The sequence below is a fragment of a genome, unplaced genomic scaffold (assembly GCF_019419815.1).
Source record: "Pyrus x bretschneideri cultivar Hongxiangsu unplaced genomic scaffold, Pyrus_bretschneideri_v1 Contig11, whole genome shotgun sequence".
NCBI classification, from domain to species: Eukaryota; Viridiplantae; Streptophyta; class Magnoliopsida; order Rosales; family Rosaceae; genus Pyrus; species Pyrus x bretschneideri.
This window is the reverse complement of record NW_025999402.1, coordinates 2,362,926-2,384,826: the sequence shown is the minus strand read 5'-3', so window position 1 is coordinate 2,384,826 and position 21,901 is coordinate 2,362,926. Positions and strand designations below refer to the sequence as shown.

The 21,901-nt window shown below is 36.9% G+C and overlaps 5 protein-coding genes and 1 long non-coding RNA gene across 10 annotated transcripts; 4 read left to right on the top strand and 2 right to left on the bottom strand.

The window, feature by feature from the left end:
- The first annotated feature begins 1,206 nt into the window (after positions 1-1,206).
- LOC125472183 (7-deoxyloganetic acid glucosyltransferase-like) lies at positions 1,207-3,678 on the top strand. Its single transcript, XM_048573311.1, has 2 exons — positions 1,207-1,753; positions 2,598-3,678. Exons 1-2 carry the CDS (start codon positions 1,207-1,209, stop codon positions 3,512-3,514), a joined length of 1,464 nt encoding a protein of 487 aa, XP_048429268.1. The 3' UTR covers positions 3,515-3,678.
- A 446-nt stretch (positions 3,679-4,124) lies between these two features.
- Positions 4,125-4,879, top strand: LOC125471747 (18.1 kDa class I heat shock protein-like). The gene has a single exon (XM_048572456.1). It carries the CDS (start codon positions 4,252-4,254, stop codon positions 4,723-4,725), a length of 474 nt encoding a protein of 157 aa, XP_048428413.1. The 5' UTR covers positions 4,125-4,251; the 3' UTR covers positions 4,726-4,879.
- A 1,241-nt stretch (positions 4,880-6,120) lies between these two features.
- Positions 6,121-8,787, bottom strand: LOC103943741. 5 transcript variants are annotated; one of them, XR_007254506.1, is made up of 6 exons: positions 8,308-8,787; positions 7,874-7,980; positions 7,409-7,460; positions 7,237-7,311; positions 6,547-6,756; positions 6,121-6,424 (listed from the first exon to the last, which is right to left on the bottom strand). It is a non-coding gene; the product is annotated as an uncharacterized LOC103943741 (long non-coding RNA). The 5 variants fall into 5 exon arrangements; XR_007254507.1 differs by lacking the exon at positions 7,409-7,460 and having other exon boundaries at positions 6,121-6,437; positions 7,237-7,291; XR_007254505.1 differs by lacking the exon at positions 7,409-7,460 and having other exon boundaries at positions 8,308-8,784.
- A 2,845-nt stretch (positions 8,788-11,632) lies between these two features.
- On the top strand, positions 11,633-12,290 carry LOC125471744 (copper transporter 2-like). The gene has a single exon (XM_048572452.1). The coding sequence runs from the start codon at positions 11,693-11,695 to the stop codon at positions 12,068-12,070; it is 378 nt and encodes a 125-aa protein (XP_048428409.1). The 5' UTR covers positions 11,633-11,692; the 3' UTR covers positions 12,071-12,290.
- A 1,330-nt stretch (positions 12,291-13,620) lies between these two features.
- Positions 13,621-14,283, top strand: LOC125472592 (copper transporter 6-like). The gene has a single exon (XM_048574240.1). The coding sequence runs from the start codon at positions 13,713-13,715 to the stop codon at positions 14,076-14,078; it is 366 nt and encodes a 121-aa protein (XP_048430197.1). The 5' UTR covers positions 13,621-13,712; the 3' UTR covers positions 14,079-14,283.
- Positions 14,284-14,330: 47 nt separating this feature from the next.
- LOC103949412 (peptidyl-prolyl cis-trans isomerase PASTICCINO1) lies at positions 14,331-20,554 on the bottom strand. Its single transcript, XM_048574233.1, has 21 exons — positions 20,324-20,554; positions 20,131-20,233; positions 19,933-20,017; positions 19,739-19,808; positions 19,417-19,514; positions 19,200-19,322; positions 19,028-19,060; positions 18,774-18,832; positions 18,585-18,669; positions 18,133-18,291; positions 17,926-17,983; positions 17,574-17,722; positions 17,254-17,351; positions 17,021-17,090; positions 16,443-16,502; positions 16,142-16,198; positions 15,677-15,745; positions 15,380-15,457; positions 15,166-15,267; positions 15,012-15,083; positions 14,331-14,921 (listed from the first exon to the last, which is right to left on the bottom strand). The coding sequence occupies exons 2-21, from the start codon at positions 20,205-20,207 to the stop codon at positions 14,661-14,663; spliced, it is 1,863 nt and encodes a 620-aa protein (XP_048430190.1). The 5' UTR covers positions 20,208-20,233; positions 20,324-20,554; the 3' UTR covers positions 14,331-14,660.
- Between the last annotated feature and the right edge of the window lie 1,347 nt (positions 20,555-21,901).

Sequence of the window (21,901 nt, the reverse complement as noted above, 5' to 3'; positions counted from 1 at the left end):
AATTGTTAAATCGTTAGCTGCCAAAAACAGAATTCCTTAGTGAGCAAGAGATGTACCGACTATATAAGTGTAATCTTAGCTCATTAGAGCTCAATGAAATACAGACCATTACCTTCTCTAACTAAAACTTTCTTTGTTCTCTCTCTCTCTCTCTCTCTCTCTCTCTCTCTCTCTCTCTCTCTCTCTCTCTATGTTCATTTCTGAACCTTCATCTATCTTCATCTTCATAGGGTATACCTGTAACCCTATGTGTTTTTGCAGGGTAAGAGTTCCTTTTTTTTCTTTTGAGTTCAAGCAACTTCATTTTTTAGTTTCTTATATTAGCGATTAATGATTGTAATGCAAAGGGAAATATTTTATTCCTACATTTTAATCGTGCTAGGTTGCTTGTTTTTTGTTTCTTGTTACATTGGAAGGTTTGGTTAAAGAAAATGTCTTCTTATAATTGAAATTGTCTCATTTGAAGGAGGTAGATTGTGTTGAGAATGAGTTTCACATTGATGGGAGGAGGGACCTTGTATGGGCTTATAAGAGGATGAGTTACTTCTCATATTGTCAATTGGTTTTATGATGAAATCTCAAATTTCTTCAGATTGATCTAAAACCTCATGTAAACATATTACCAATTAGTTTTATAATGTAACCTCAACTTTCTTCAAATTCACCTAAACCTCATGCAAACATTTAGTCCAAGACGCACTTACAAATCCTTCTTTTTCTGTTTTTAAATAATCAGCCAATAGCCTAACTCTTCATTGCTTGTACTTGTTCTTAATGGTGCTCGGTCCTTCATGGCCATGTTTTGAAAGGTTATAGTTAAATACTTGCACGGTAACTTAGATGCTATACAGGCGCTGTATTGCGCATAGACTAGCATATATACAACGGCACAAGATATAATTTGGTTTGAGGAATCTCCAGATATGATTTTCAATCTCCTTCTAAAGAATTAGTCATATGTTGTAATATTTGTGCTGGCATTTTTTTTTCCTTCGACCAGATTGAATCACCAACAAAAATTTAAATGAAACCACTTGATAATGCAACCTATCCTCTTGTACATATTTTCGACATTGCTAATGAATATCGTGCTTCTTCCTGTCTCACTATCAATAGGCCTATAATTAAGATTCAGAGAAGCTCTGCACTTTGCATGCACCAAATTTTCTGAACCGGGCAAATATACACAGAATTGGTCGTGGGTAGATGTATGTGGACATGGAGCAACAACAACAAAATTCACACGTACTTTTGCTGCCCTTACCATCACAAGGGCACTTCACTCCCATGCTAAGTTTGGCACAGCTGCTCTGCCACGCTGGCATCCATGTCACCTTCCTCATCACCGAGCACAGCCAGAGTCTCTTCACCCAGCGCGAAGCCCTCTCTGCCCGCTTCCCAACCCTCCACTTCGAGTCTATGCCTGACGGCCTCCCACCGGACCACGGACGCAAATTTTCTGCCCTACACGAAGTGGGTGCGTCGCTTAGGTCCACAATTAAGCCGTTTCTGCGTGAACTGCTCATCTCCCTAACCAAAAAAGACGACGAGACGTCTAATGATGGCTCTACTCGCCGGCGGCTTCCTCCTTTGCGTTGTATGGTAATAGATGGGATATTTATGTGCTTTGCAATTGATGTGGCTGAGGAGGTGGGAATTCCCATATTTGCCCTTCGCACAACAAGCGCTTGCAGCTTCTGGTGCTATACATGCATTCCCGACCTCATTCAACAAGGCCAGCTTCCCTTCCAAGGTCATCACTGTCACTCTTCTTTCCGTTCTTTTCTTTCCTTATAAAACTTTAATTTCATAAAATTTTGATTTATATGTATCCTTTCAGAAAATTCTCATGGTGACTCTTTTCTTTAATTTCTTGTATTTTTCCTCAATGTTATGATTTACATGTCACTTTCTTAATTTATATGTAAGAGAAATCTAAACTGTGAGAAAAAAAAAAAATTGAACTAAGCTAAATAGGATACACCTCTAACAGAAAATAAAATTGGGTAGTAAGTATACTAATTTAGGTACAGGCCAAGAATTATTATTTTTTCAAGAGTTATTTTTGTTTCGGTCCGTAATCAACTTAATTGTTATAATGAACCCTTATTTATTTAAATACTTTGATCGAGGTCCCTAACATTATTTAAGGGATTTAACTCCTGCATTTATGCATTAAATATTCCACAAATTATGAAATTTAAACAAATTCAAATAATATTTTTACAATATAACAATTACTTAAAAATCAATAATAGAGTAATGTTGTTCTTCACATAGTTCTAGCAAAAAAATAATGTACCCACGTAATGATTAATATATTTTAAAAACAATTATTGATATACTTTAAAACATAAAATAAAGGGAAATGTTATTAACACTTCAAAAATCTTATTATACACTCCTTCCAAGTGTATTTTTCTTTCTAAATATAGAAAGTTTGAAGTGTAGAATGAGAATTTTAGAGTGCCAATAACAATTCTCAAAATAAATACATATAATTAGCTGGTTTTCACCAGTTCAGATGTATTTTGTACGCTTGCTACTACAGTACCAGTTTTTGCTGAACACGATATATGCTTGTCATGTTAAAACAGATGAGGACATGGATCAGCCGATTAGGGATATTCCGGGGATGGAAAGTCTTTTGAGACGACGGGATCTACCGAGTTTTTGCAAAATGCCAATCGACCATCCAACTTTTAAATTTTTCGTGGAGGAGTTTGAGGCCATTACTCGAGTTTCTGCTCTCATACTCAACACCTTCGACGACCTCGAGTCCCCAATACTCTCCCACATCGCCACTCGCTTTCCCAAAATTTACACCTTAGGCCCTTTCCATGCTCTTCTCAAATCTCGCATAGGAGACGATCTATCATCCTCCGCTTCCTCCTTGCGCCACCAAGACCGACGTTGCATGACTTGGCTCGACTGCCAACAATTGCGGTCCGTTATTTTCGTCAGCTTTGGGAGTTTAGTAAAGATAACACGTGTCCAGTTACTTGAGTTTTGGCACGGTCTAATCGACAGTGGCAGACCCTTTCTATGGGTAGTACGGTCGGATATGCTTTGGAGTGAGCAAGAAGCGCACGCGACTCCGGTAGAGTTAGAGGTTGGTACTAAAGAAAGGGGTTTTATAGCGGAGTGGGTCCCACAAGAAGAGGTACTGGCCCACAAAGCTATCGGAGGGTTTTTGACCCACAGCGGCTGGAACTCGACCATTGAGGGCATTTGGGCGGGAGTTCCAATGCTTTGTTGGCCTCAAATAGCAGACCAACCGGTGAATAGTAGATGGGTTGGGGAGGGTTGGAAGATCGGGCTCGATATGAAGGACACGTGTGATAGGTCTACGGTGGAGAAGATGGTAAGAGCATTGATGGAAGAAGGTGATCGAAGCGAGCAGATTTTCAAGTCGGTGAATACGTTTGCGAAGTTGGCTCGCCATGCTGTTCGTGAAGATGGCTCTTCGTATAAAAACCTGGAAAAACTTATTGACGACGTAAAAAAGTTGTGATGTGAAATCATGTGGTGTAAAAGTTCGGTTGCTGAAGTTTTTATGTCTAGGGAAAGCTCTTGATCTCTGTATTGAAACATGTGTGCTATTTATGATTGCTTCATGAATTAAAAAAAAAAAAAACTCAACTTATGTCAATGTTTAAAACTTTGTTGTAGACCCAAGCGCAAGTAAGTTGGCCAAAATCGCGTCCTCTTTCTTTGATAGTTTGACACTTAAATTTGACTCCATCTTCTTATGGTAAGGTTAGATTTTGCTCAATTAGAATAAATAAAGTCGTAATGATCTTAAAGTCATGTATATATGACTAAATATATATATATATATATATGTATATGATTAGGGTAGTTTATAATGGAAGGGCTATCTTTATATTAGAATGTGTGTTAACAAGTGTAATGCATGTTCAAATAACTTTGTTTATAAGTGAACAAGATTCAAGATTGATAGAGAATAAACATAAACAATGTGACATCAAAGAAATACTGGAAAAGAAAATTCTCATCTTTTTATAAAGAGGATTCTCTCTCTCGAAATTTCATCAAATATGCCTTAAGCACTATAGAGATATTTTCACATCGCCATCCCTCTCCAGGGTCCAACCATTCAATTTTGGCCTATATAAATACAGCTATCCGCCCCATCTTTCTTAATTTCACAGCATTGAAAAGTTACATATACTTAGCTAGCCCTGTTTCTTTTTCCAATCACCAAAACACATTACATACAAAGATATCATGTCATTCATTCCTAGTAACATCTTTGTTGGTCACTACGATCCTTTCTGCCACAATGTTTGGGACCCATTTGAGGAATTTCATTATGGAGGCCCAATGATCATCCCACACCATGCTTTCCCAAGTGAAGCAACCTCCTTCGTGACCTCAATGACCGACTGGAAGGAGACCTCAGATGGGCACTTAGCACTCAAGGTACATCTTCCGGGGTTCAAGAGGGAAGAAGTGAAGGTGGATGTGGAGGAAGGTAGGGTTCTTAGTATTAGGGGCGAGAAAAAGGTGGAGAGAGAAGAAAATCACGACAGTTGGCACCGCTTTGAGAGGAGCAGTGGCAAGTTCATTAGGCGTTTGAGGTTGCCTGAGAATGCCAAGGCCGAGAAGATGAAGGTGTTCGTGGAAAATGGAATGCTCACTGTCACGGTTCCTAAGGAGAATGAGGTTATTAAGTACTCTCCTCATACCAGAGTGCACTAGAATTATTCTGTATGTATATTGTAACTTTAATTATTCCGGGGAGGTGGGGGTGGCCGGTTGCTTCCCCTTCACTTGTGTGTGTCTTACGTAAACAAATAAAGTGCATGACACCATTGTAGCTTTGGTTCCATGTAATGAAACAATAATTTAATTAGTCCTAGCCACAAAATTAATGTGTGAGAGTGCTCTTTTCTAACTTGATTTTAATTAGTTCCTCTCCCTGTGCACCTAATCCTCCTGTACGTGTTCGATCCAATGTTTAATGAATATCCTACTTTTTCTCACAACTTAAATTTTGAATGTGATCACTTAGCCAAAATTAATATATCGTTTGTTGATAATAGTTCATGTAGTTAGTTTTATCCAAATACTTGTGCAAAGCTATCTGCTGTCATCTATTTGTAAAGTAGGAGAGACTTTTCAGTGTGACGGGAATACGGTCCGGTAAATCAAGTGTAATAATATAATTAGTTAAAAAAAATCAAATTTCCAACTAATTGTATTATTACACTTAGTGTACCAAGCCATGTTCTCGGCACACTTGAAAATTTTCTCATATAGTACAAGTAGCATCTATCTCTTATGTATTTAAAAGGAGTTGTATCGTTCATCGTTGTACAGATCAATGAAAAGCAAAGTTTACAGGATTCATAGTTTATGAAATTATTAACAACTAAATATTAATTGGCTATTGACATGCTACTTATACGTGTCCTAATATCATTACTTCGTAACACCTACAACAATTCTCAACGATAATTTTGCAAGGATTAGCATCTCTTCTAATCAATTCTTTTGATTTTGTAAAAGGCCAACGAGATAAAATTGAGAGAGAGAACCCAGTTTATGTAAAGAAGACGTGCATGTTGAAGAGCACTTTTGGTAACTCACTGGTTATATATATGTCTTTATCAATCCTGAATCTTGCAAGCTATAAATTAAGATTGCATGCTTAGAGTGCACAATAAAAACTTTCTAAATTAAACGAAATCTTAATGGTCTCCTAATATGAGAGTTTGGCACAGATCGAGGGCTAAATTTATTCTTAACAAAACACTACTAGAAATTTGGCTATAAGCCACCCTTTTCATTTGGTGGCTATTGTCAAGTGTTGCCACTCAAATTAGTGGCAAACCTCTATGGCCACCAAGCACCCACTAAACTAGAGAGTGTGGCCTATGTAGATGACTCTATTGTAACAATGGCTACCAATATTACATTGGTGGGTATGTGAATAGTACAACTGTTTTATATTTTATAATTATTTCTAAAATTCTCATTGTCCCTCTTATTAGTGGCTAGATTTGAGACTAACAATGCCACCCTAATTCACATTGGTGGCAAAGTTCAAAAATAATATTAAAAAAAAAAAGGATGCCCCTGGGGGCACCCAGATTTGAATATAATATTTTTCTTTTTTTTTTGGTGAGGAAACAAATTGTAATATCTTTGATATAAGAATATACTACAAATTTGCATAATTGATCTTTTATACAATTTTGAACAAATGTTGGGACTCAAACTTTGAAAAGTGTTTGAACACTCTGTTTCCAAAGAGCTTAAACATGTCATGCCAATCTTACATGTGAACTTCGCTACTGTTGAGAGAACTGACCCATTTAACTGCTGCATCAACGTTATTTTTCTGATCACAACCTACGGTCAAGGTTACAAGATACTTTGGCTTGACAAGTAAGTCCTACAAGTTCCACCTCAAAAAGAAAAGGCTAAGATTAGAGAACAGGTTTGAAAAAATAATCCAATTCTTAAACAAAACAGGACGTGTTATTCATACTAAAGTTAAGAGCAGTAGATGCACACCTCACTGGGCAGACCCCATAGTCGGCGAAGATAGAAATCCGACTCAGATGCAATGATACCAGGCGCCAGGCTTTCTGTCCCTCGAGGATTAGTTGGAACCCAAATCTGCTTTCCTCTCAAAATGGATAGAAATCAGTGCCAGCGCAGATGAACAAATTATCCTATCCTACTCTCAATCTCCCAAACATCACCATCTAATGATCAAGGCAGCTACAAAACAGAAAATTAAAAAGTGAGTTCTAATTGAATTCATTTACATATACCCTACACCATTAAGACTTAGTAATAAACAAGAATGGAGTCGCGGCCTAAAATCAGCCAGTGCAGATGAACAAATTTCACCAGAGTAAATCCAACAAAATCACAAATCAATACAAGCATCTCTAAAGAATTCAAATAACCAAGAGATGGGTGAAGTGAGCCGATAAGAAACCAATCAGCAAAATTCAGATTTGGAAAAACCCGAATCACTTAAAAGCCCACTACATTTTAAGATCGACTCCCAAAATTCAAAAACACAATCAACAAGCAATCAGTAAAGCTATTTCTCAAAATGTTAACTCCAAAAGTTATACAACTCCATTCTTCATACGTAATGCTCGAGTCAAGAATTGATGATTACAAATGCCAAAGTAAGTTGTCGACCCTTAATTAACAAAAATTGTAGTAGCTCTCAGCAGCTATTCTTACCCTTTTGCAGCAGCCTTCTATAGTACTCTCATTTTTCCTCAAGCATTTAGAGCATCTAGCAAACATTTATCAACACTGATTCAGAGATAAATTTAATTGTATCAACCAACTCAAAGAATACATAAACACAACGAAGAATTGATGACTACAAAGTGTTAACATTTGCACATACATCAGAAAGGGCATTATCGCTTGGATTTATCCTTTAAGAAAACCGATGACAACTGTAACGTAAACTACCAAACACCAAATTAAATACACGAACATGACAACCCCAAACATAAACAAAATTCTATATGAATTCAAAATTGTGTTAGGGCAAAAGAACCCCAAACGTAAACAAAATCTCAAACCAATTAAAAAAAACCACAGGCCAACACGTGCACTCATCTTTCCCTTTCCTTCCCCTCTTTTGTTACCCCCATTCCATTAACTCTCTTCCCTCAGAATTATATAAACAACAGCAGGAAAGATTAATTCGATAATGAAAAAAAAAATAACTTAAGAAAAAAAAACCCAATTACGCATCAACTTCATTTTTATATAAAAGAGATGAAATTATTGGAGATACAGAAGCTTGGTTAGAGTGCAGGAGCAAGACTGAATGAAATAATGAAACTTAAAAGAGAGATATTACATGGATCAATCGTCATCATACGAAACATGGAAACTGGTCGTGCAGCCCCACAACAATTGTAGAACTTGGCAGCGTATGGTGGATTGTCGGGTCCCAATTCATAGTACCTTAAATTGAATACAGAAAAATAAAACATCAATCAAGTAAAGCTATCATTTCTAATTATCAAATATACCAACCCGTAGAAAATATAGAAGCGTAGTTATAACAGAGCAATTTCTCTCTCCCTCCCCTCAATATTTCCAGTCGACTGTGAAATCGAAAAATAGAACCCAAAATGCCCAAAAAGCAGAAGCTCAAAGAAAAAAAAAAGAAAATAGAAAATAAAAAGGCATTAGAAAAGGTAAAGTCATTGAATTTTACACAAAATTACAGAGATCAGAACTCACACACAAATTAATTTCAGGATCAAACACTAAAGTACGAAACTTTACCTTTTCCCTTCTCAAACCTGACATCTTCGAGAGTTACCTTTTCCAAGTTGTCGTACATCCTCGAGCCTTTGCGTTCATATGTGCTTTCTCAATTTTAGTGTAAACCTACTCCAAATCGGCCAGAAAACCAAGATTGACTTGAATCTACTGCCGAGGGGTCTTCATTGCTGCGACCCTATCCATGAACTTGTTGCAGTTGATTTTCGTCTTCTCCTCCCTCCCTCCGCCCTCTCTACAAACCGCATGCCTTCCCTTCATCGAATGCCTATCTTTCTCTCTCCCTCGCCCACGATCTCTCTTACTCTCTATCAGCCGCATGCCTTCCCCTCACCAAATCCCACACTGAGCCGTCGATCCCATCGAAAGGGTTAGGGAGCTAGGGTTAGGGAGGAGGCGAGGAGTTGAGCTCAGGGAGGGGAGAGAGAGAGAGAGAGAGAGAGAGAGAGAGAACGGCTAGGTCGAAAATAGGGTTGTCCCACTTTGTATTTATTTGGGGGTGAAAGTAATGTAGAATAAGATTATTAAATGAGAAAAATAATATTTTTGACAGAAAAAAAAAGGAGAAGAAGACTGAAAAAGAAAAAAGAAAACAGGTCCCAAAGTTTAAAAAAACATGTAAAAAGTCTTTGGTGTCAAAAAATTTATAGTTTGACAGGTGTTATAAAGGTTAAAGCCACCAACAAAGGATGTTAGAAAGGTTAAGGCCACCAAAATTTGACAATGGTGACAATTTAATTCACAAATGCACAAAAAAGTATTTCGCTATTTAACAGACACCAATCATTCGCGGAACCGCTCGATTTCATCACTGATCAAAGCAATAATGGCCAAGAGATGCGATTAGGGTCCAAGGCTCTGTCCTTCTATGGGTTTTGGCCTCTCTGTCTCCCTTTTGTATTTGACTTGCATTCGTAGATCCTGAGAAGCAATATATGTCCCAACTTTGAAAACAAAAATATTAACCAGCACCACTTAGGCATCAACAAAATAAATAATGAAATAAAAAAGTAGAAGAAAAGTAATTTTAAGAAATAAAGTTAGTTAACAGACACTAATCATTGGTGGTTGATTTTTTACGGCCACTGATATCAGTGGCATCCCATTGTAAAGCCACCAAAAAATAGTAAGAGTAGCAACTTTATATCTATGGCCACCAATTGCAAAGGGTGGGTAAAAAATGGTGTGTAATGAGCATAATTCTAGTAGTGAAATCGTGATCAATAACGCAATGGGCACGTACGATTACATTGTGTCCAATCAATTCTCTCTTAATTAAGGAATCTCAACGTGGGCATGAAGGTCTTACCAAAAAAATAATAATTATAAGTGTAACTGTTCTTCTATTGAAACCCCAAGGTAGTTGTGTGCAAGTTTTTTATTTCAACAAAACTGTATGTAAGTTTTATTTTCGATATTCGGGTCAAAAACTCATTAATGCATTTTGAAGTACTTGGTTTATTAGATCTTGAGTTTTAATGAATTTTTTTTTTTTTTCCGTTTCAGCAATTTATGAAAAAATAAATCAAGGAAAAATCTATATGAATATACCGGCTACAAGAAAAGACCTCATGATGGCTGAGACTACTAGTAGTGCATGTGACTAAGGACTTGGTGCCAAATCATGAAATATGCAAACATGTTAATATTCTATAATTGCATACCTTTTTAAAAGGCTTTGAAGGCTTTAATATTAGTTTTGGTATGGCAGCTTTCGTGCCACAAAATTGCTTGGAAACAGTCATACTATACTATACTATACTAATAGCACAGCTGCACATGTATTAAATATTATGGATCCTGTCGAAGCACACCTCGTCGCAATTTTGAATCATGTACACTCATAGGCATGGGCGGATCTATTAAGGGACCTGGATGGTCCCAAGACCATTGGAAGCTCAGATAATTGACTGTAAGGACTTCCAAGGACCACCTAAGTCTGAACAGTGGTGGAGGGGAAAAGCAGCGGCTGCACAAATATTTTGGCTTTCTGCCAAACCAAAAGAAGAGAAGAAGATTATTTACTTTTTAAACAGCATCCTAGGTCATGACGTCATGTGGAGCATTAAGTAAAATGGTGAGTATTGATGTATTGTTTGAGAATACCATCCTAGGTCACGTGGGAGGCTAAGAGCGTCACCATTTTTATTAAAACAAAAAAAAAACACAAAATAAAAAGTGTTCGACTTTCAAACAATTCCACTCCACCCAAATTAACTCCCTAGTCCCTAATCCCCGTTCCCTAATATTCCCACCCCACCCAACCGAAGGCCACCATCTCTTCTCCGTTCTCTTCTTCAACCTTCACATACCCATACATTTTAAGATTAACTTGATATTTATATTCATTCAATGCATTTAAGAAGTGACTTTTCTCAATTGTAAGGGATTAGTGATCTTGCTAAAAAAAGGGTAAAAAAAGAATTGCATCAAATTGTTGTTTATATTAAGATTAAGAATAAAAAGTTGTCGTTGATCGTTTAATGTTTCAATGTTATTTTCATCTAATTTTTTGAGTTTTATATTAGGACCACCCGATGTTAAAATCCTGGATCCACCACTGCTCATAGGACAACTAGTTTTGTAAAAGTTAATTGAGTCTCAATGTAAAAGCAAATTTGGAGAATCAAATTTGCCATGCATGAACATTACTTGCTCACCAAAGTTCTTAGAAGCAGCCTGCAGCCAACCGTCTCCTGCTCCAATTTTTTGCTAATACATGTGTCGAGACCACAAGGCTTTGCTGTCTTTGTGTTCGATGTCTTTTTTGATCGGTTTTGCTTCATTATGACAAACTCAATGCTACTTATTTTGATGATAATAACTTAACGAAAGTTTAGTACATCCACTTTTTGGATCTCCTTTTCATTCTTGTCCGAATCATTCTTCAATGTAATATAATAATTTCAATTATCTATTTTTTTTAAGTTACTCCTTAAAGATAACTCGATAAAAAATAAATCAAATTATAAATCTTTTAGTGATCTGTGAGTTATCTAATAAATAGACGAACAATGTTATTCATTTAACAATAAATAGACGAACAATGTTATTCATTTAAATATTGAAAATTTTCACAACATTAATTCAATGGTAACTAATTTGGTCAATTTTTAGCAAACTTGATCATTAAAGGGTGAATTATAAAGTAGACAGTTTTGACAATCAAGCAACATAGAGCAAGAAGATTCGGACAAGAAGATTAGTAGCATCCCCCTTGTTGAAAAATAAATATAATCTAGAGCGGCCAGTTGTCCCTCAGCCATTGTAATCACCTCCAAATTAAGTCCCAACAACATTGTTTTCAACACCTGTCTTGTCTGTAATCTATATAACACCAAAACCTGCCAGAAAACCTTGCGATGCCCAAATCGCAAGCAAGGAAAGGATGGAGCCTATGATGAACATGAACATGCAGATGAGCTTCCACTGGGGCAAGGAGGCTACAATCCTATTCAAAGGCTGGCCTAATGAAAGCACTGCCATGTACATATTGGCTTTACTTTTGGTGTTTGTGCTAGCCTTTACCGTGGAAACTTTGTCTGCCTGGCCTAATGTCAAACCTAGAATGAACCCAATCGGGGCGGGTCTCGCTCAGGCCTCCGTTTACGCTGTTCGAATTGGGATGGGGTACTTGGTCATGCTCGCTGTCATGTCATTCAACGCCAGAATCTTCATAGTAGCCGTGGCAGGCCACACCTTCGGGTACTTTATAGTCAAGGCCGTAACTCTTGCTCTTGCCAAACCAGCTGCTTCCCCACCCTAGTTGAAATTTGATTTTGTTTATACCTAGTTGATGATCAGATATAGTTTTACCTTTTGTCAATGAAAGAATTTTACCTTTAATATTCAAGAAAATAGTTTTGTGTACTTCCAAGTCCTCCATTTATCCGAAAATAGAGCTTTGATTCATCATTTGTAGGGCTACTTAAGCAAACAATAAAGGAGGATCTGTCATGTATTGCAAGGATCTATTAATTTTCACATAAGTCTATACTGTACAACATCTTTGTTGAGAAACCTGCAGATGAACATGAAGAGAAAGTTTCCTTATTTAGTAATAGCAGTTAGATTCAAATGTACAACGGCTTGTTTAGTTTTTATTTCGGGAAAGAAGAATAGCTGTGCTTGTTCTTATCCCTTTGTTGTACTGTCTTGCTGGATCCATTCCCAAGTGGAAGGATCACAGCACCTGATGCTCTAGAGGGCTGAGATTGATCCCCGAAAAATCAGATATCTCCAAGCCCCTATATGCTAGGGTTTTGTTGAATGAAATTATCACTCTCTCATTCACTCTAGCCTCCCTGCATCTCCCTGCATTTCTGTTCTCCCTTCACCATTTTTCAAAAGCTAAAATCTTGTGAAATTTAATAAAAAATCGATCATGGCCTGGTACCATTTCAACAATCTTCTCCTCCAAACAATCAATCATGAAAAAGTTTTCACAGAGAAAAAAAAATTGAGAGGTACTATTTAAAGATCTAATCGTCATAGTTGTCTCTACTTGGTCAAAATATGTCAAGCTTTGACTCACATTGATGCGAGAATGATCTATATCGTGAACCGACCACTAGAACTGAGACAAGTGCATCTACAGTTCTTTGTTCATGAAACCTAGCTAGAAATTCATGCCCAGATCCTTGAATTTATCCATACCCTAATCCGTGATTCAAAACTAATTAACTATAAATCAGAACAATGTTATATTGTTTATTAAAAGTTCACAAAAACACAGCACTAGCACTGCTGCACTGCACTAGGTGGCAGAATAGTGTTATCGACAAGCTGTATTGTTAAGTTATTAGATTCCCTGGTCCTGTATTGTTTGGCGGGTCGTTTCCTTATTAGTTCCTTCACCATATATTATATCTCTCATTTTCTTTATACGTGTCCATTCTTTCACTCCACTTTCTAAGCACAAATCAATCTTCTTATTTCCTTCTCCAATATAAATTTAATCGACCAACAATGCTCGCTCTCTGCCCAAATATAAGGTTATATTGTTGGGTAGTGAATATGAACGGCATGTAATAAAGAATATATTTTTTCGGTTTTGAAAAATTGATGTTCTAAACTGTTGAGGAATGAGATTTCAACTCAAATGCACAAAGACAAACACTTGCTCTAACTGACCTAACTCACATCTATCATATAAAAATAAACTTGTTAAAAAGTTTTAAATTCAGTTCGACAACGTAAGTTGCAGAATATTTTGAGAAATTTAAGATAATGAAACAGTGAAAATTTGAAAATTACCTTAAAAATCATATGAAACAAACAAAAACCAGGTAAAATAAAATGAATTGAGTAGTTTTATTCACGGACATTTTTATTTCCAACACACTCTTATTAATTTTTAGCTAGTGATCTTCTTTAATTCATTTGATCTTACGGTCAAAAATTGAGATATGGCCCCTCCGCCCAAGGGTGGTGATGAGCAGCAGCCTCACATATGCGGCAAAGATGTCATCATCCTCTTCCACGACTGGCCTAACAACCACCTCGACAAATATGTCTTGGCTCTCTTCTTCATCTTCCTCCTCGCTGTCGCCATCGAGATATTGTCCGTTTTGCCCAAACACCGACCAAGCACCAAACCCTACCTATCCCTCCTCGGCCAGACCAGCGTCCACACTTTTCGTACTGGTTTGGCTTACCTGATCATGATCTCCGTCATGTCGTTCAATATCAGAATCCTCATCGCCGCCCTGGCCAGCCATGCCGTAGGTTTCTTCATCGTTAAGGTTCGCGATCATGGCCACCTCCCCGACTAACCCGAACCAAAAATTTGATTTATCTTCTTGTTGTTGGTCAGTGCTTGGGTTGGCTTCTATCTTTTTTGGTTGGTTTGTATAATTTTATGAGTGCGCTGCTTCTTGTTGTGGTTGCTTTTTTTGGCCTAAGATTTCTTTGAGCTTGTTGGGTTGTGTTAGCTAGTCAGCTTGTGGTTCAATTGGACTTAATATTTGTATTGCATAAATTTCTGTTCAAATGAAGTAAATAGTTGGACAGCAGTTTGGGAGAGATGAACAAATATAATCAGTAGAATATGCATTAAGGTCAAATGAATAATCTTACAGTAACAGCAACCGTCGGATGCCGAGATCTCGTTCGTGATTGGTGAGGTACACTCCTGGAGCTCAGTCTGTACCTTAGCCAGTTGACTTGATGATTCTTTTTGATGCTGTAAAAACCAAGATCGGTTCGTCGTCAACGATTTTTGGAGCTCTTCAGAAGAACAAAATCACTAAAGAAGCTAATCTCCACTGTTCGTTAGTATAGAAAGATGAATTATTTAACGTTGTTTACACTTGACTCTTCTTCTAGAACCCGTCTATAATTATTTGAGACGTTGATTACAAAATCGTACATCCTGGCCGCCCAAGAGCTGCAAGTAGTCGTTTAGGCCACAAAAAAGACAACCAGGACGATCTAGGTACATCCTCTGCAGTTTCATGAGATTCGTCTGAATTATCTCCGTCGGAATCCTCCTTATCATCATTCTTGGGGTTCTCAACTGCAGGCTGATCTCCATCTTCAGTTCCAGCCTCTGCAATTTCCCCTGGCTTCTTGTCAAATAGCCCCTTGAATTGCTTCCGCACCTTCTTCTCAACTTCCTGATTATTAATGGCGAGACAAAGACAATCGCATAAATAATTTTTACTCCACGTCTCAAATCATAAACAAATTGTCGCTGATCAACTCACCTGTTCTTTCTGCTTAACTTTTTGAAGAGCAGCTGTAGCATCAGGTTCAGTTGACTTGTCTAGTTTGATCATCTAAAAGCATTGGAAGGGATTCGAAAATGAATAACAATAATTTAATTATCAAAAATATCACTGAATTATTGATAAGCATTACCTTGTTGAAGTCACTCTTTGCTTCCTCGAAATCTCCAAGAGTCATGTAGGCCATACCTCGACGGTAAAGAGCCTTGACGTGTCCAGGGTTTGCTTCTAAAACCTAGAAGTTCCATCGGGAACACATTACAAACCAAAGTGAAGGAATCAACTTCAGACTACATTACCAATTATCCAGACCCCTTATCTTTTAATATGTACGTATCAAGACATACCTTGTTGCATGTCTCGATGGATTTTCTGCATTCTCCCATCTTCAGGAAGCATGCGGCGACATTCAGATGTAACAGATTCTTAAACATCCAAACAAAAAAAGAACCATTTATCAGTTCATCGACATGTAGTTATCAAACATACAGGTTGTGCAACTGGACTTCAGAGAATGTGAAGCGAAGATGTTCAGTATTACAAGACTCGAGAATAAAACAATTACAGCTTACTAATCCCATCTAGGTAAAATTTAAATAGAGAATAAGACACCCAAAGGAGAAATACAAGAAGCAAGTGGTTACCCTTGTATTGGCAAATATTTTCCCCTCTTCATCATCTTGTGGATTAACATGATTAAATTCCCGAAGCACCTGTATAGAAGCCATCCAACGATACGATCTTATGACAATAAGGTCACAATGGACACTTTTTTTTCATGGCATAGAGCAGAAAGTAGAGATTATGATTTGACATTGGATGTAGTATTATCATCCATTCATAAAAGTGAAATAAACTCAGTTATACTGAAACATGGAACTGAGAACGGCAGTTAGGTTCCAGAAATACGACTCTCAAATCACTAGATAAACTGTGGCTGAACAGTGAACACAAATCAGTTTTGTAACAAGCAGCAGTTTACTTGCAATACAATTTAATTAATAAACAACCGCAGTAAGAGAACATCCTTCATCATGAAGATAGAACTGGCCTACACCTACAAAATACTCATAATCTAAAGGTAAAGCATGCATGGAAGGGCACACTACCTTGTCATACTTTGCCTTAGCAAGTTCAAATTTTCCTTCTTTGAATAGCCTGTTCCCCTGAGACGAATATAGCATCATAGTTTCAATTCCCATGATTTAAAGTTCAAATACCCTACTATTAAAATGTTATATATTGCTAAAAATCAAACTTTATGCCACTGAAACAACTGAATATTCAGAAGATGAGCATGAAAGCACGAAAATGTGCACACAAAACTTTGATGCAATGAGATTATGTGTTAATACATCAGTAGCTGTTGATAGTTTGATACCGCAACCACTAGAAGTTAATAATACATACTGTGTTTCTAATCTTCTCTGCTTCATCCATTATGCTTTGAAAATTTAAACCAGTCCAATCCTGCAATGAGTTTGAGAATAAGGTTGAATCACATGGCTAGCATACAGCTTGACAGTAGGAACCTAGAGAAGAAGTAAAAACCTCAAACACATAGTTCAGATAAATGTCCAGCTAACAAAAAGCATATAAGCATGTGTATAAATTGTTTATAAAAGCATGGGTATAAATAGTTGAGTCGTAACTCACATCAACACCTAAACCATTTAGAGTGTGCATAATTACGTATACCTCCATCAAGGACTATTAGAGGTAATCCTTAAGACAAAGTACACAACCACTTTGAAGTTACTTTAAGCTGAAAGCTAATTCTCAAAGGTTAAAATTTCATCTCATATTGAAGTAACTGCTTCACAGAAAGTTAACACTAACATGAACGATTAAAATGATCACCCAGAAATATTCAACAATTAACCCAAACAAACTACAAACAATATCAAAAACAATTATTTTATTTTATTTTTATATGAAATACACAAACAAATAAATAAAACTTCAAAGAAAGGAAAACATAAGATTACCTTTGGCATCTCAAACCCAAGAAGCTCAATTTCCCATTGAATATGAGCACCTTCAGGAACATTAGCAGGCCTATGATATGGAGACAAAAGCAGTGTTACACTTGAACTTGGAAAACTATAGAAACACTGGCAGGAGACTTCCATCTATGCGTCTGTGTGTTATATTTTAGGATACTGTTTATTACCAATTACAACAGAAACTACAAATAGTAAGTAAATATTCTCAAAATAACCTAGGAAATTTGTCGTATGCATAATCAGGAGGACATGTGACGAGAGCTCTCTCTTCAGGCAGCATCAAACGAACACACATTTCAAATCCCTCGGGCACCTATCATACAACATAAACCTTTCACTGCATTGAATTTCTGATTAACCACCATTCACATAGAACAAGGTAAACAACTAGCTCCAATTGCATCAAGCAAATCGGACTGACCTTAAAATATGACCTTAGAGTACGCATACAGACACACACGCGCGCGTATTGCGCAAACTCAAAAAATGAAGACTTCAAACCAAACATTCTTCTTAAAGCTTATGGACAACTCACAAGGCCTTCTCCAGAACAAAACTCCAAAGGTTGACCATCGTTATCAACTCTTGTATCATAGAAGATTGTCTTTTCCTCGTTAAGAAGCATACCCTTATAATGGACACGTAGTAGGCTGTCATGAAGAGGGCAATCCATAGGAAACTCACCTAATTATTCAAGAAATATAATAGAAACATTATGCTTCATGCATATAACATATGCAGATAAAAGATCCGTGAAAAGACCATAAAATCCACCATTTGAAAAGACCAGAGTCAATGACTCAAATGGGAAAATCATGTAGCAAGCCTCGATCCATGTATCTAAGAAACCCTAAATTCTCTGGGAACATAAAATTCTTGAACCACACCTTTTCCATCATGAATACGACGTTTTATCAGGCGCCCATCACCAAGCATGTCGCGCACCTGAAAATACAGAACCATAGAACTAGATCAGAATTTGACTTCCCCATAAAGCCATATCCTTGCCAACTTTGCTATACAAATTATTACAAAAGAAAACAAAGAGACATGGAGAGGGAACTTGAGTTATGATAAAGACGAACTTTGCACACCTGAATAAAGTGGGCAAGCTCCACTTCAAAATGAACTTCCTCAACACCTTCTACCACAGGAAGGAAAGGAGATGGAGTTAAGTACTGCTTGGTCACATATATTATTGCCTTCTCTTTCCGTGTCATTGTACCAATTCCCATCTCAAGACCTTTAGGTACCTAGTTTATATTCAAAGACATTGGGGTGAATAAAACATAATACATTAGAGTAATATCAAAATTGACTGTTTCCCCACTCAACATAAACACTTTTGTGGCCTGATTACTTCTAGTCTTAATGTATTTTACTTCTAGACTTAATGTATTCTTTAGTGTATGAAAGAAGAAAATTAGCACCAAAAATGCGATTTAAACCCATCAGATAAGTAACAGCTAAGAGCGATGTCACCTGAAACAAAACAAATGAACAAACCAACACAAATAAAGAAGATAATGAGAAATCGGTTACCAACCTCTGACTTTCCAAAATTAAAGAAAAATGGCTCTCCTTGAGTATGTGAAACAAGCACGTTTCCATCACCTGTCTTTGCTGAAATCCTGAAAACAATCATATACCTCCCTTAGAAAGTTTCCACCTATTCATACTTACATGTCATTACAGCAATAGAATACTTATTGGGAAGGGGAAAATTGGTCTTTACCAGGCTTTTACTTCATAAGGTTCCCTTGGCGATTCCCAACCCTGACCTTCAGTTATTACCTGCCAATTTTAACGGGCAATCTATTATGAAAAATGACTCAAATTTGGAGTAAAGTAAAGAAAAATTTGTCCCTACACAGATTATAGTGATTGACACTATTAATCATAATCGAATAAATATTCTGAAAGCGTTTCTGAGTTTAACAGCATGCTCCTAAGTCAAGCGAATGTGCAATATTTTATTATTTCCCGTACCTTCTTTACCACTCCCAAGTCATCACCAATAAGCTGAAAATTAGCCAAAATGAAATAAATAAGATCAGAACCAATTTGAGGTCAGGAAGACGATGAGTACTGTAGTTGATCACCATAATCAATTGTACTTCAAGCATTTTCAACCATAAAATTTATGTTTTGAAATTCTCGCCTTGGCTTTAAAGAAATCGATCATCTCAATTTCAAAATGAAGTTCATCATCCTTGGGAAAGCCGCTGGGTGCTGAAACAGGGCAATCGTCCTCACCATAGTGCACTTGAGGTTTCATTTTGAACTGATACAAGGAAAAATACAGTCTTTAAAGCATATGAGCCAAAGGCACACATTCATAGGCAAAAATAAAGCTTACTAAACCAAGAAGATATTACCATCGCAACTTCACCCTTCAGCATTGTTGGAATTCCTTCGAGTAATCCCACTATGATCTTGCTCTTCCCCAAAACATGTCGTATAGGAGTGCCCTTGCCTGTTAATAAGAGTTTAATCAATTCAATGAACATAACAGAGCATTTTAACATGGAAATTCATTTTACTCAAAGCGAAATAAAATTAGGTTTCGACAACTTTAGAAAATCATAGAATTACCACAACACAAAAACTAGTTCAGGGGGAAAACATATAAGAAGTGTTATTTAGAAAGTCCACTAATCTCTATACATATTAAATTGTAGTTAGTAACATAAGACTTGCCTCCATATTCCGATCGGGACGATTCAACAATGACTCCGTCCAATGTTCTAACAGTGGAATGATATACAACCTGCAAAATGCACAATGCAATTTAGCTTTCGCCATTTCCTTCCGTGACGTTATCCACCAAAATTCTTAATTTGACACAGTTCAATTGCAGTAATGGCTTATCAAAATGCAACACAAGCTCTAACCTGATAACCATCTGAAGGTGTCGAATCGCCTCCACCGGGCCTCATCACCGCTTTCATCAAACCTCCGGCCGCTATCTTCTTCCTCCTATCGTCACAAATCAAACAAAATCAATGAAATTCAAATACAGCATTTCACTGATAATTTCCACACAAAAAAAATAATAAAAAAAAAAACCAAAATAATTGAAAAAAAAATACCGCTTCTCATCTTCGGAAGGCTCCTTCGCCTTCTGCGGCGGCGCGACCACCTGCTGGACACCTTCTTCAACAGCCATCGCCGATCAACGTCAAAACCCTAGCCCTACATGAAGAAACAAACTTCCTCTCAGCTCAACCAGCAAGAGCGGGGATTCCGTACACTCAATTACCTTCATAATTTCACTCCGCTTACCCGAAATTCGGACGATCGAGGACGATTCCAGACCGAGTTGACTCACGAGTCGTGATTTTCAAAGCTTCCAGTTCAGCAGCCTCAGTTGATATTTTTACAGCTTTCCAGTCCCACTTCTAAACAAATAATCGAACTACTCGAATGGAAGACGACGCAGGGCGAATTTTGACCGTCGGTAACTGGTACCTGGATTTACCATTTACTGAGGGGTTGCTGGGTCCTAGAGAGGATACGGTGGTGACTCGCACTGAGGATTGAATCCGGAAGGTATTTGGCGCCACATGAGCAGCCTAGGCCGGCGGCTTGTAAGCTTGGTTATATATTCGACATGTGGCAGAATGATGGATAATATGGTTACATGTGATAAATTGTTGTTCACCTACTTATCCACCGAAAAGTAAAATGTTGTTTACCTAACTTCTAAGACTTGCTACTTAAGATCTGTCGACAATATTCAAGGTCCGTAGATTTCTTTTTTTTTTTTTTTTTTAAGATGTCAAGGTCCGTAGAAGTATGCGAAAGACGAACTTATAAAGCGCTGAATGATAATTATGTATGTACTATATAGCAAGTCCTTAATTTCGTACTTGCCTAGTTCTGTGGCGAAGTCAGGAAATATTGAGGAGAGGGATAAAATTTAAAAGCGCAAAAGGTTCAAAAAAAAAGGAGTCAACCTTTTAGATAATAGACAATATTAATGTCGTTCATAATTTATCAATATAAACAAATTACATGAAAACATTGCATAATAGGCTTATTATTAGTAAAAACAAAATCATATCCCTTAATGTAAACAACCAAGCTATCACTCAACCATTCATCCCCTATTTTGTTAGGCAATGGTGTTTTGACAAAATTCATAGCAAAAAATGCTCTCTCCACCCAAGTCAATGTTGTAGCTTTCACACCTCCTATTCTTCACCAATTCCTTTGAAAAATCACTAATTTCTTTCAATGATGAAAACTCACTATGCATCTTCAAGTCATGAATATAACTATCAAGCTGAATTAGAAGATTTTGAGGTCCATATGATTAAAATCTTGAGGATAAAGTTGGGAGAAATGATCTACTTTTTGTTGGTCAAAAAATGCAAAATTATTCATCGGGCTCAAACATGTCATACAAAAAAAGCAATTTGATATTTACCACATTGAAGATATCATTCAATTCTTTTAAGTTGCATATAAAGAAAAATAGACGTCCACACGATAGTAATTGAAGTTCGTGAGTCTTAGAGCTTCATGCTTTAATTCTCTGAGTACGAAATACATGTCCATCATATTAGGAACATTAATATCATTTTTCTCACACAATTTTTGTTCATCATGAAACAAGTCCTTAAAATTATTATCTCTCTAGGATTAAAAGAAAATAAGATGAAATAATTTTAAATTCTGAAAATAATAACAAGAATTAAAAAGGAACAATAACAAACATCAACCTGTTGTTGGTCTTTAGTCTAAACAAATGAGATAGAGGGAAGAGAATTGAAATGGTGGGCTGGTTTCTTTGAGCAATAATGTTTAATCAACTAAACCAACGGTAGTGCGGTTGGAAAGTAAGCCCACATCAATAAG

Bases quoted from the DNA above. Each gene is read 5' to 3' on its own strand.
- LOC125471744 (XM_048572452.1), top strand. From the start codon at position 11,693: ATGGAGCCTATGATGAACATGAACATGCAGATGAGCTTCCACTGGGGC.
- LOC103949412 (XM_048574233.1), bottom strand. From the start codon at position 20,207: ATGGCTGTTGAAGAAGGTGTCCAGCAGGTGGTCGCGCCGCCGCAGAAG. The intron at 19,061-19,199 runs GCGAGAATTTCA...GCTAATTTTCAG, and splicing joins TCGATTTCTTTAAAGCCAAG to CTTATTGGTGATGACTTGGG. The intron at 18,833-19,027 runs GTACGGGAAATA...TAAAATTGGCAG, and splicing joins ACTTGGGAGTGGTAAAGAAG to GTAATAACTGAAGGTCAGGG.
- LOC125471747 (XM_048572456.1), top strand. From the start codon at position 4,252: ATGTCATTCATTCCTAGTAACATCTTTGTTGGTCACTACGATCCTTTC.
- LOC125472592 (XM_048574240.1), top strand. From the start codon at position 13,713: ATGGCCCCTCCGCCCAAGGGTGGTGATGAGCAGCAGCCTCACATATGC.
- LOC125472183 (XM_048573311.1), top strand. From the start codon at position 1,207: ATGTATGTGGACATGGAGCAACAACAACAAAATTCACACGTACTTTTG. The intron at 1,754-2,597 runs GTCATCACTGTC...ATGTTAAAACAG, and splicing joins AGGCCAGCTTCCCTTCCAAG to ATGAGGACATGGATCAGCCG.